Source organism: Calonectris borealis, chromosome 12 (genome assembly GCF_964195595.1).
Source record: "Calonectris borealis chromosome 12, bCalBor7.hap1.2, whole genome shotgun sequence".
Classification (NCBI taxonomy): Eukaryota; Metazoa; Chordata; class Aves; order Procellariiformes; family Procellariidae; genus Calonectris; species Calonectris borealis.
Window position 1 is genome coordinate 6,114,701 of NC_134323.1, and position 13,310 is coordinate 6,128,010.

Genomic DNA, 13,310 nt, shown 5'->3' on the forward strand with positions numbered 1-13,310 from the left:
AACAGAAAAAGAAGGGGAAAATAATAATAATAATAATAATGATGATAGAATATACAAAGTAAATGACGCACAATACAATTGCTCATCACCCGCCGACTGATGCCCAGCCAGTCCCCGAGCAGTGGTCACTGCTCCCCAGCCCACCCCCCAGTTTATATACTGAGCATGGCATCATATGGTACGGAATACCCCGTTGGCCAGTTGGGTCAGCTGTCCTGGCTGTGCCCCCTCCCAGCCTCTGTGCGCCTGGCAGAGCATGGGAAGCTGAAAAGTCCTTGACGAGGGTAAGCACTACTTAGCAACAGCTAAAAACATCAGTGTGTTATCAACATTCTTCTCATACTAAATCCAAAACACAGCTCTAGGAAGAAAATTAACTCTATCCCAGCCAAGGTGTCGGTGTGCTCCTACTGCCTAATCCCTGGATGTGGTTCCGTAGAAGAAATGGTTTTAACTTGTGATTTGGTGGTTTCACAGCACTCTTACCAGCCCATGGGCGGGTCAGGCTGCCTGCTCTGAAGGAGCTCTGCGCTGCACAGGGGAGTATGAGGAACACCAGCCATGCGAGGCGTCACTGCAAACGTGGTTGCAGATCAGAGCCCAAAGAAAAGCACGGGACAGTAAATCAGAAAGATTCCAATAAAACATATTTAACTTGGAGGTTGCAGCCGTGTAAGAAAATTCTATCATATAGCAGGAGATTAATTTCTAGAGATATCTGAGATTGCCAGAACAAAAGGAGATGGTTGCTCAGTTTTGAGAAATAAATCAGTGGGCCCTCATGTTTGTTGCTTTTGGGTTGATTCCCCCCGCCCCTTCTCTGGCTTATGTGCTCTGTGTGAACAGAAAAGAGTAATTTCTGCTGTAGTGGGACTGGGGGAGCACACAGACCAAGAAATTGCGTATTCTTCATGTTCTTCAGGCAGCAGAATGTGCGTAAGCCTCCTGTCACCAACCGATCTTTTAGACCCAGCCACAGACATAATTTTTGCCGAACTGACGTGTACAGTTTGTTGTAACCTTTATTTGGGAATTAAATTAGGTAAGGTTTACTTTTCTACAGAGACGTGAAGCAAAACATGGGAGTTTTCTCATTGCCAGAGAGAAGCTGCTGCTGCTTGCAGTGGATCTTCTGATAACTGCAGTTTGACAGATCTATTACTGACGGCAGTATCTGAGGGGGGGAGAGGAAGGACACTTCTTCAGTGGTGGCAGTACCAAGTGCAACTGTTTTGTATTCTATTAAGTAAGGATTTAATCTCTGACAGAGAAAAGCATCCTGTTAGTTTGATTTGTTTTGATTGGCAGTGAATTCCAATCTTGTAAAAATTTAGATTAATGGATTCTTTTATCTGTACTTTACTTGCGGAGAAAAAGAGTGTTGAGGATTTCTTCTAGAGATACGCTGACTTGCCCAAAAGTAAAGGGAGTCATTTACAGACAGGGACAACTGAGGATTTCACTCTTTACATTGCAGTGCATTTGCTTCAACTTAAATATATCCTTTAAAATATTACATCAGCTTATGTTACATTGACAGTGACAGCTTCCTAAGGCAATAGAATATATAATGTTTTAAGTCAACTTCTGAAACCAGGGCACAGTGAGCATAACCGTAAGTGTTGGGTTTTCCATAGCTGTTTTTGCTGGCAGATTTCTCACTTTCCTGAAGAAACTAGCTCCTGCAGTACAGGGTCAGACCCCAGCCCTACATCTTCCTGTGGGCGCTTCCGTGGGCTCAGTCCTGGCGTGGCTGAAAGAGCCTTACTGGAGGTGTTGCCTGTTTAAATGAGTGAAGGCTGTAGACATTGATTTTAATCAAGACTTCAGTATTACTCAAAATGTTCTAAAAGGTAAGTTCCTTGTTATATTTTTAAATATCATGTTGAATGTTCCTACAGATTAAAATTATATCAGGGTAGAAATCCAGGAGACTTGGATGTAAATGCTTCTCAAAATGCAGGGTAAGTGGAAATTGGGGCATCTTTCAATGTAATGGCTGGATGCATTTATCTGTCAAAATAAATACTAGCTGTATTACGAGCTGTATTAACTACTGGATGCTTAATGAATTGATAACAGAAGAACAAACTATCTTTTATTACCTTAATTTTTCTCTTAGTACTCAGTATGTTTCGCTTTCGCTGGCTCAGGTACAGTAATTGTTGAAAAACACCTTTGATAATACTGTATAAATTAAAGCATGGAAGTTCATACATTCCTCCTTTTAAAGTCTCATTACTCTGTTGTTTGCTTCCCAGTGGCTGTTGAGGAATTGGTATTTTATCAATTTTTAAGAACTTATACTTTTACAAATCAAAGTAAAATAGCTCTATATTTGGCATATGCCGTGAGACATGTGTCCTCTGGCAATATGATGAAATATGACGACTTTGGCACGACTGTCTAAATAGATCAGACTAGTTGAGAGTAGGATAGTTTGGTGGACGGATATCCTTATGGTTCCTTTGATGAGGCCTTCTATGCGTCAAATGCTGAACGTCTTTATAATGTGTGCTATTGGAGCTGTGCAAGAGAGTGGTGACAGAAAGCCAATGTGCCTAGATACAGTCACCATAAGAGAAGGGGGGAACATTTTGGACCATATTTTGTGTTTTTTAATCCATGTGTGTAACTGAAGAGACCGGAGAGGTGGCTGGCATTCCCCTCAGTAAATGTCTCTGTACGGTAGGGTTTTTGTAGCGCTCATGTAGGGTAACAACAGAGAGATCTGAGACAAAGTCGTTTCAGTCTGCAGAGGAATCACACAAGTTATTTCCCTTTGGTTTTCCGTTTTGCACGTTACGTCCTTGTTTGACTGTCACGCTGAGTAAACCAGTGGTTGAGTTTTGCCTGACTTGTGCTAAAATCACCAAGTTTTGCCTAGCTTCAGTCCAAGACTGTAAAGCGGATCAGGCTCAATGAAAACTTGATTCTGTCCGCTTGAGAAGTTCATGAATTTTTGTCAGAACTAATCTGTCATTTTTGCATAATGTTACAAAAATCCCGACTGCTCATAATACTTGTGTATCACTTTTACTTCTGGTTAAGTTTATGTAAAAGAGCTTGTGATATTCTCTAAAATTTTCACAGTGTTCTCAGTGGATTATTTTAAATACATGAGCTTTTCAGTTTTCATGTAGTAATGTGATCCAGGATGTCATGTGGATGTTTTAGTGCACTTGTATTTCCATGTGTGCTGATATAAGATGATTTTTGTTGTTAAACATTTCTCTGATAAACATTTTGTGCATAATGAAATGCTGCTGATCCTTTTGGTTCAGTATCGGTCCCTTCAGTATAAGGGAAAAAATAAGAGTTAAGATAATTGATGGAAATTTTTTCTTGATTATAGATTCCTCCTTAGAAGATTTTGTTTGCTCAAGAGCTATATACACATGCTGTGGCCTTTAATGTTGCTCTTGACTAGCTCCCCTACCTTCTTGCTACTTGCCAAACCACTGTACGAACATAAAAAATGGTTTATGCTTCCTTGTCTGAAAGCTCTTCTGTAAGTACTATAGGTTGTTGAGGCCCCTAAGCACTGTACCACAAAGCAAAAAATGAAATTCCCATTCCTTTCTTTGTCATTTTTTTTTTAAATATTGATTAGCCATATAACTTAAATTCAAAGTGCAGAAAATATAGTTTGTTGTTATCATATGTACGTACGATGTAAATGATAAAAGATTGGAAATGATACAAAATATTTTCTGTTATATAATATGTCTTACCTGTTTGGTGCTAGATAGGCAGTTACAAAATATTGTTGTTTCCACTTCTAGCTTTTACTGAAGTTTTTAAGATTAAAAAAAAAGTTTAAAAAATTAGGAAAAGATACAGAAAAGAAAAACTGGAATTAAATAAAATGTAAAATGTAAAAAACTACACAAGCATCAAATACTATCAGAAAAAGGGACAGTTAAGAATTCATGGGCTTGTGTATAAAATTAGATTCTGGGTCAGTGCGAGTCAAGAGAATTTAGTCTCAATAAAATCATAGATGCAACCGAAATGACAAGACTTGGAGTAAATGGTTTGTAACCCATGTCATCACATTTTGTTGCCTAGGTGTAAAGGCCAGAAGGGTCTGTATTGTGTAACAAGAAAGAGGGAACAAAAGCTAGCCTTTTCGGTGTGGAACACCTCCACGGAAGTACTGTCTGCAAAATAAGGGGGAAAGTTAATTTCTATGAGAGAAGGTCATTCTGATGATCTCCACCTTTGCTTTACCAGCAGAGTTTTTCTTCATGCAATAAAGTCATGTCTGTAAACTAAAATGAATGGAGTAATATGCAGAAAGTGATATCCTTTTACAAAAGACTTGAATGACTTCCAGATGTCACTGCCAATACAAGTCACCATCAAAATGACCCTATAGTTAACGGTGGTAAATTTTCACAGAAAGGTGCCCTGAAGCAAATGGGTATTTCAGCCAATAAGTCTGATGTTTTGATCTTTCTGTATCAAGGGCTCCACTTTTGGCACGTACGTTCATCTGTAAGGAACTACACTCCTTTACTGGAAATATTAAAAGATTTTAAGAAGCAGGAAAAGCAGCGTGGTGCGGTATGGATAAGCCAAGCTGGCAATGGCTTGGAAAGCATGGGGAAAATGAGGGTGAGACCTAGGGTATAGGATCTGGATCAGGAGCTTGTTGGGTTAACTTCCTCTGTACTGGATCCAGGTGCAACACTACACGTACTTCTATGCTAAGAAGGATTTCTTTTTTCTGGATAGGCTTCAGCAGAAAGACACATGAGTTCCAAATTCAGAATTAATATGATTTATTGCTATAGGGAAGCAGTGTGCTGCAGCACTTGTACGTAAGATGGATGAAGCAGGGTGTGCATCTTCTCTAACACACGTATTGCTGCTCTAACACATGGCTGCACTTGTCCCTTCCGAGGAAAGGTTGTCAGGAGCACAGAGCCACTGCCTCTGTTGAGGGAAGAGTCGTAAAAAGTAAGAGCAAAGCCACGTGGGCTAAACTTACCTCCATGCTGACACAGATTTTTGAAAACTGGCTTGGGCTTATCCACACTTAGTAAGAGAGCACTGGGAAGGTCCAACTCCGTTGTGGAAATCCGGTGGGCGGTACGCTGGGCTCCCAGCTTTGCTGTTTTGTTCTGCGTCATTTCATTAAGGATCACTGCACCTGCTACTAATTGTGGTGTAGGTTATTAATAATGAAAGAGTTTTCAAAATCTAATTTATTTCTCATGTTTCTGTCTGTTCAAACAATGGCAATAGATTAATCTGGTTGCTGAATCAATGTGTGAACTGTTTATTCTTTTCATTTATTAGCTGTTTTAAAAAAAATCTTCTTTTCTGTTTAAATGTTCCTTCATTGTGTATTGATCCATGTGTGGTTAAAAATGACAAAACTGAGTTGTTCATAGGCAGATTCCAGTTGACTTTACCTTCAGGGTCTCGCTTCTTTTTATTTACAAATGTGGTAAGTGTTGTGCAGCTGTAGAAGAAGACACAGTTTGTGCCCTCAAGAAACAGTAGAAACAAAACCATGCAAGCACTTGAGTTTGAAACCTGAAGTACAAGAAAAATAAAGTCAGTGATTGGTACCATAGCCTGCTACTTCCACATGTGTTTGATCGTTGGATTAAAGATAAAAATGTGTAGTTTTGTGTGGTACTTGTGAACAAGGATTTTTAGGAGTGATGAGGATTACTCGAGCGGTTCTCCAGCGTCCGCACTCCAGACCTGGCAGGGCAGCGTTCTTTATTTAAAACAACTTCAAAATCCCACTCAGACAGGGTGGTTTTATACCTGCTACTGTTACTAGTAACAGCTAAGAATAATTGAATGTCAGTAAAGGAAGATGCTTTTCTCTCTATATATATATCCCCCCCGCCCCGGTTTTGTTTACTTTCTGCATTTGACAGCAGTTTGTGTCTTCTCAGTTGCAATGTTTTCCCTGTCTCGTCAGCCTGCTTCCCTGTTGTTTAGGTGGGTATTTCACACCGCATCAAGAGAAGAAATGTTTAAAAATGGGGAAATGCAATTTTTATTCCACAAAAAACCCCACCCACAAGTGGGAAGTGAAGTCCAGGGCAAGTGTGGTAACTGTTGCTGCATTTAATTTATTAAAAATGCATTTAATTCATTAAAAAGAAGCGAAACAAACTGCAAGTTGACAGTGTCAGTTCTATAAGCCTGTGAAAATAACTTTACCTGGTAATGCTATAGGGTAACTGCTAACGACTAAATAATGTTTCAATCTCTTTTAGGATCAGAGTCACTCACAAATTTCCCAGTATCGCCAGGATCACTCTCTGATTATGAGATCTATTGTCCATATGACTGATGCTGCTCATTCGGGAATTATGCCTCCTTCTCAGCTAACCACCATTAACCAGTCTCAGCTAAGTGCGCAGCTGGGGCTAAATTTAGGAGGCACTAATTTGCCACACACTTCTCCCTCCCCTCCTGCAAGTAAATCAGCCACTCCTTCCCCATCCAGCTCTATAAATGAAGAAGATGCAGATGAATCAAACAGAGTAAGTTATTCCATGCACTGTAGTGAGTAAGCTTCACATGTCTATATGCTATATTTTCATGAATGTGGCAGTATCATCTCAGCTGCAATGTGGTCATGTAAAATACAAATGTTACAGTACAGTGGAATATGATTCATTTGCTGTTTAGCTGCTTTACTTAAGAAGTTTCCATAATACTTCCATAATAATAAACGTGAGAATACACACACACAAACACACACACACACATATATATATTTGGTCTAGTACATTCATAATTCGTTTCAGATTTTATAGATCTGGTGAATCTCTTTACTCATCAGCTTTGGACAGTTTTGTCATTTCAGTATTTTCTGGAGTCATATAAAACATAGATGCATTTAGATAGAAATAAAATAAGCTTTCTTCTAACTGAAAGCTTAGTTAATTTACATTTGGCTTTAAATAAATCTGTTATAAAAGGAAAATCTTATCAACAAAATAAAGCACAAATGTTATTATAGCGGTATATTTAAAGGGCCTAATTTAGACTGTTCCATGAAAGGTTTTCTCATTAAGTTAATGGAAGTTGTGCATATGGAAAGAGCATTGTACAGGATCCTCAAAATAGCAAAGTAAAACGACTATCATAGAGGTATATTTAGAGCCACTTTATCCCCTTGCTGCAATAATCTGTGCATAGCTCAACAAAAGAGGGTACAGGACACGAGGAGCATGCAGGGACCAGCGTTACCTGCGGTGCTGGGTGTGCTGCTCTGGGGGTTCCCCATCCCAGGGGCAAGAGGGGGACGCGGGCGCAGGGCTGGTGCCTGGCAATGGCACCGAGCCGCCAGCGCTACTGCACCAGCGCCTGATCCTGCGCGAGGGGCGGCCGAGGTGGGTGGTGGACGCAGCGGGTGTTGGCTGCAGGTGGATAGAAACTGCAGAGTTGCTACTGCTTTTTGCCTGGGGGGTGGGCTTTTTAACCCCTGACCCATGTCGAAGTTGATAGTCTGAGTCTGGGAGTCAGGAAATGCCTCCAAGCTCTTGTCTTTTGAGTCTCTAATGGAAAAACATAGATTGCCTATTCAAAATGTACTATAGATTAAATCTTAATTTTTTAAAATACAAATTAGCATTGGGGTGTACTTTTTCAGGTCAGGCTCATAGGATTTGACTCTCTGAGCCATGCTTACAATGAGCAGTAACTATTCACGCATTTAGTTCCAGTAGATCTGATGAGATTGAGCTGAGACTAAGTTCTATTTGGTAGGAGAAAGGCTTGCACAACAGGGCTCTCCAAAACGTTGCCTACAGAGTAGCTTTACCCATATATTATTAAGCCAGACTGTCAATAGTTTTTTGGAATTAATCTGACTTATTCATGCTTATATTGACTGTTGTTATTACTGTTTCTTAGGCTACTGGAGAGAAAAGAGCTGCCCCAGATTCTGGCAAGAAGCCCAAGACTCCAAAGAAGAAGAAAAAGAAAGATCCCAACGAGCCACAGAAGCCAGTGTCAGCATATGCCCTTTTCTTCAGGGATACGCAAGCTGCAATTAAAGGGCAGAACCCGAATGCTACATTTGGAGAGGTTTCAAAAATAGTGGCATCTATGTGGGACAGTTTAGGAGAAGAACAAAAACAGGTAAAAAACTGATGCAGGGCTGTTTCACAAGAAGTAAAATAGTAATCATTGTAAAAAAATCCTCCTACCTCTGCTCCGAGTGGACCACGCTACTTGCTGATGTAGACCTCTTACTCTGTAGAGCTACACTGACTTTTGAACTTGCTGAAGACCTGGCATCTGAAAAGAGCCAATAGGTAGAATTAAATGGCTGTATTTGTCTTTAAAGTTTAAAGGGCAGTTTGTAAAAAAAGCTCAGGTGATATTGTCCTAGAGTCCTGTTAAGACCACCTTTTGATGATTCCTATTTCAAAGCTCTTGTTCCTTGTTAATCAGAAGTTAGAAGAGAAAAGGGGAAGGTACAGCACATTTACCACTTTCCTTTGATCTGCCTTATGAATTTGTTACAAAGCGTGTTGATTTCCAACCTTTGAAGCCAATCCTCTGTGCCTCGTTACAACGTCGTGTGTGAAATGTTACCTCCAACTCAAACTTGGTACAGAATGATGAGTTTTGTTCTTCCTTGAGGGTTATTCTTCTTTCTATACACGTGTAACTCCTACACACAGATTGAAGGGGGGGGGGGGGAATCCTTTGAGGCTGTTTGCCTGTTGATACTCCGTGCAGCTCCAAGTGAGTTAGTGGAAGCTGCGATGGAAGAATAGATTCCCGTATAGGACACATCTTCTGGCAAGATATGAATGATACTTGATTGTGAAATAATACATTTGGAAACTTTTAGTCTGATCTAACAGATGATGGTGAACATGATTTAAAGGTGAACTTTAAATTTACTTATGATTAAAAATACAGATTAATTCATTTTTGCCTAACTTGTTTAATGGGATTCTCTCATACTGACTGTGGGGAAAGTGAATTGTCCAAGCTATATGAACTACCTTTTCTAAAGGTACAAACGTATACGTAGTTCGAATATTTGTTAAAAAAAAAATTGCATAGTCATTTTTTGCTATTTTATACTACTGCAGAAACTTTTTAGCATCTGAAATACTCAGTGTTCTAATATCCCTGTTATTTAGAGTCATTAAAATATCATTTCCTAGGGAGGTAAAGTGTGCATAGGTAGTCTTGTCAAACAGTTGGCTGCTCTAGCAGCTTTTTTTATTCAAGATAAATCAACATAAATTGTGGTGCAAGTCCAGCGAGTAGACCTGAAAGTCTGTAACCACCTGCAATAATATTTAGATCTTTCAGGGCAGAAAAGGCACATCTAACAGTAGAGTGTTTTCAGGTTTTTTGGTCTGTGTTTTTTGGTTTTTTGCAAGTGATTTTGAGAGCATTCTGGCAAAAACGTCTTAATAATTGAAGTTGGTGAAATTGTGGTCTCTTTTAATAGGTATATAAAAGAAAAACTGAAGCTGCCAAAAAAGAATACCTAAAGGCACTTGCTGCCTATAGAGCAAGCCTTGTTTCTAAGGTAAGCCTAATAATGCCTTCAATGTAATGCAAGTTAGCTTTCGGCAATGGTGCTTAAATATGGGGGTGGGGGGGTGATGTTACGTAAAATAAAAGCAGAATCCTAGGATTTCTGTAATACAGCTCTACAAGATGTTCTGCTGCTGCTTGAACCCCGCTTAGTCTCTGCAAAAAAAACTTCATCTCCTAATGGCACGGTAATGATTACCACACAGTAACTTCGTAAATGTACATCTTCCTTTACCTATGGAGGCAAAATAATGCACTTCACTACAAAAGTAAAATTCAGTCATGAAAAATATACTGACCTTTTGACATTAACATTTGCGAGCTATTCGCAGAGTTTTGTTTTTCCTCAAGTGCTACTTCTGGAAAGACAGACTTGTTTTGCGTGGAGCTGGAGAGCAGTTATTGTGTGACAAAGCTTAAGTATTTCTTGCAGGTGAGGGGAAAAAAAATGCGTGGTGGCTCTGAATTTGGAGAGTACTTACAAATGGACGAGCTGGCAGTGAGCCACGTGGAGTATTTTAGTGGATCCCGAGTTAAAATAAAACTCGTGAAGAAAACAGAGCTCTGCTGTCTTATTTGAGAATTTACCTTTTTAACCGGCAGCATTACCCTGGTTGTAGATCTGTTGCATCTGAATACCATAAATGGTAATATACTTATGGCCATCTAAAATATGGGTAAAAATTAATCCAGGTGGTTATTTCTCTAATAGTATTTCATAAAGATCAATTACAAAAATATCTTTGATCACAAGAAAGCAACAGAAGAAAGTGATGATATCTAACTCCTGAGAATACTTATTTGGACGTCCAACTGCAGAGCATTAGTAAATCACACAGAAAGTTGCTATGTATTTTAATTAATGCTTAGAAATACCACAGCAGAAATTAGACACATGCGTTCTTGAACACTGGAAGATTTCTTCTCCTTGTGTTGAGAAGCTGCGTTTTTCTGTTGCCTCTAGGACTTGGATAATATTCTCAAAGCCTTTAGTATCACAATGCTAAGTTCAGTGGCAGCTGGAATTGTAAATATCTTTGAGGGAATTTATTTTGTCAGTCCTAAGTTCCCTCTTCAAAAACATCAGAAATCATATTTTCTCCCCAAATCCATGGGACCTGGGCTGCCAAGTAACTTGTGGGAAGACTGTGAGTGGAAATTACGCTCTAAGTCCAGAATTCGTCTGCCTTAACTTAAGACGTCCTTGCTGTAGCTTTTTCTGAGGTTGTTGCTGAGACTAGGGATGGAATAGACACTTCTGCAGCATAATTTCACACATTCTAAAGTAAATGTCTAAAATATGTCAGTTAGTTGTGCTGGCAGGGACTTTTTCTCTCCATTGTCTTTACACAGGGATTCTAGGCAGCTATTCTACCTGTCGTGTACGATGCAGGTGTGTAAAACTGAGAGATGAATCCTACCTTTGGTGCTTAAATATATCTAATTTAAATATGCACAATATATTTAAATATACCTAATAAAACTATGCCTGCAAAGGCACCAGAACGCTTCATTCATTGCAGTAGGCCTCTTTGGACTGTAGTTTTCCTGCAGGCGTTTCTCATCAGAAACCTGCAGGACACTGGGAGCAGGCAGGATTCCCTACAGGGCACCCCGCCGACGCAACTGTCCTGCTTCCAGAGTATTCAGTTGGGAGCCTTGACAATGTTCCCTTAGACTTTTGTCTGTTGTAGGTACCTGGGACTTGATGCCTTAGACGTGAAGAACTGCAACAAGCAAATTAAAAAAGTTGTTTGAGAAGTTTCGTTGTTTGTCCGCTACTCTTATGCCGTGATAACTGGTGCGGGGGGACATGCTTCTGTGCAGATTTGTCTCCCAAAGAACAGGGGTTTTTTGAAAACATATGACTATGGAAAGTGTGAGGCCCTTTTTAGCTTTTTCAGCCACACAATGTGCGTGACATCTGTGACTTTCTGGTGTTGAACAAGGGCACGAGTTAGTTTTTCGTCCAAGTAAGAACTGGAGGTACCGCATACAGAGACAGATGAAGAGGTGATGTAATGGATCGGTGGATCAGTGATCTTCTTCAGATTGCTGGTTGATCTTTTCTGATAGAAAACAAAAGGTGAAAAAGTCTCCCTGAGTAGCTGTGACTGTTATTTCTATGTAAACAGTAACACTGTTTTTTCTGTTAAAAATACAATGAATTTCTTTTCCAAACGCAGGCTGCTGCAGAATCTGCTGAGGCCCAGACAATTCGTTCTGTTCAGCAAACGTTGGCATCCACAAATCTGTCTTCCTCCCTTATTCTGAATACTTCTCTTTCTCAACACGCGACAGTATCGGCATCTCCTCAAACTCTTCAACAGTCCCTTCCCAGAGCAATCGCTCCAAAACCTTTAACCATGAGACTGCCGATGAATCAGATTGTAGCTTCTGTTACCATTGCACCAAACATGCCAACAAACATTGCAGCTCCCTTGATAAGCTCTATGGGAACAAGTATGGTGGCAACGCCATCTTCATCTCAAGTAAGTCCCTCAATGCAAAGCCAGCAGCACCAGATACAGCAGCTCCAGCAGCACCAGATGCAGCAGATGCAACAGCAGCAACTACATCAGCATCAAATGCATCAGCAAATACAACAACAAATGCAGCAGCAGCATTTTCAGCACCACATGCAACAACATTTGCAGCAGCAGCAGCAGCATCTTCAGCAGCAAATGAATCAACAGCAAATGCAACAGCAACTGCAGCACATACAGCTTCAGCAAATGCAGCAGCAGCAAATGCAGCATATGCAACACCAGTCACAGCCTTCTCCTCAGCAGCATTCTCCGGTAGCCTCTCAGATCACTTCTCCCATCCCTGCCATTGGGAGCCCTCAGCCAGCACCTCAGCAGCACCAGGCACAAATACAATCTCAGACACAGACTCAAGTTTTATCACAGGTCAGTATTTTCTGAAGATAAATGATCTTGCAACATGGCTTTGTGTTGATGGAGGGGGGTAGGGGTAAACCATATTTGGCTGAAAACTGTAAATTGTTGATGGTAGTTATGCAGGGATGCATAACAGATCAAATGATCCTCTAAAGTGTCTATTAGATAGGCAATAAAGAACTACAATGTAGCTGTGTATCATCTTTTAGCTGACTATAAATCATTTTGTTTAAAAAAAAAAAAAGCTGTGCTCTTTTTCATGTGATGCCTTTTTAATTTATTTAAGCTTTACCTACAATATGTGAATCAAATGGCCTAATAAATACCTGGACCTTATGACTGCAAAACGGCCTTTCAGAGTTATATGATATGACCCTTCTTTCTCTAAAAGTGAATAATGCACTTCGAGGCAGTATGAACCCATGAAGCCCTTAAAGCACAGTTGTAACTACCTGTAAAATGGTGATTGGATTTCATACAATCATACTTGTATGACATGAGTTAGTTGATGGCATTTTTTGTCATGAAAAAATAGAGTAAATAACAGATTTTTGCCAAAGCTCTTAATTTTTTTCTCTCCTAAATGTCTTCAGAAAAACAAATGCAAGTAACTGAACTTAAATGTTTGACCCAACCCTTCACTTCATTTCTCCAAATAAACCTACCATAGTTTGTAAGAAAATATATATTGACATCTACCCTCTTACGTTAATTCCAATTACAGAACAAATGTGAATATTATATTCTGTGTCGAAGTGATGAGTTTCAGATTTAATACACTGTATTTTTAAAAGGGAAATGCACTTAAATAAAACTGTTATTACAGAAAGCTAAGATGAAAAATGCAAGAGTTTTTAA

General features: G+C 39.7%; 1 protein-coding gene across 2 annotated transcripts in view; it reads left to right on the top strand.

Moving 5' to 3' along the window:
• Positions 1–12,683, top strand: part of TOX3 (TOX high mobility group box family member 3) — a 76,860-nt gene extending 64,177 nt beyond the window's left edge. For both annotated transcript variants that reach the window (XM_075161165.1, XM_075161166.1), the window contains exons 4-7: positions 6,249–6,518; positions 7,897–8,124; positions 9,461–9,541; positions 11,736–12,683. In XM_075161165.1, coding sequence (XP_075017266.1) covers positions 6,249–6,518; positions 7,897–8,124; positions 9,461–9,541; positions 11,736–12,476 — 1,320 coding nt within the window. In that variant the 3' untranslated portion in view covers positions 12,477–12,683. The remainder of the gene's footprint in view (positions 1–6,248; positions 6,519–7,896; positions 8,125–9,460; positions 9,542–11,735) is intronic.
• Positions 12,684–13,310: the final 627 nt, after the last annotated feature.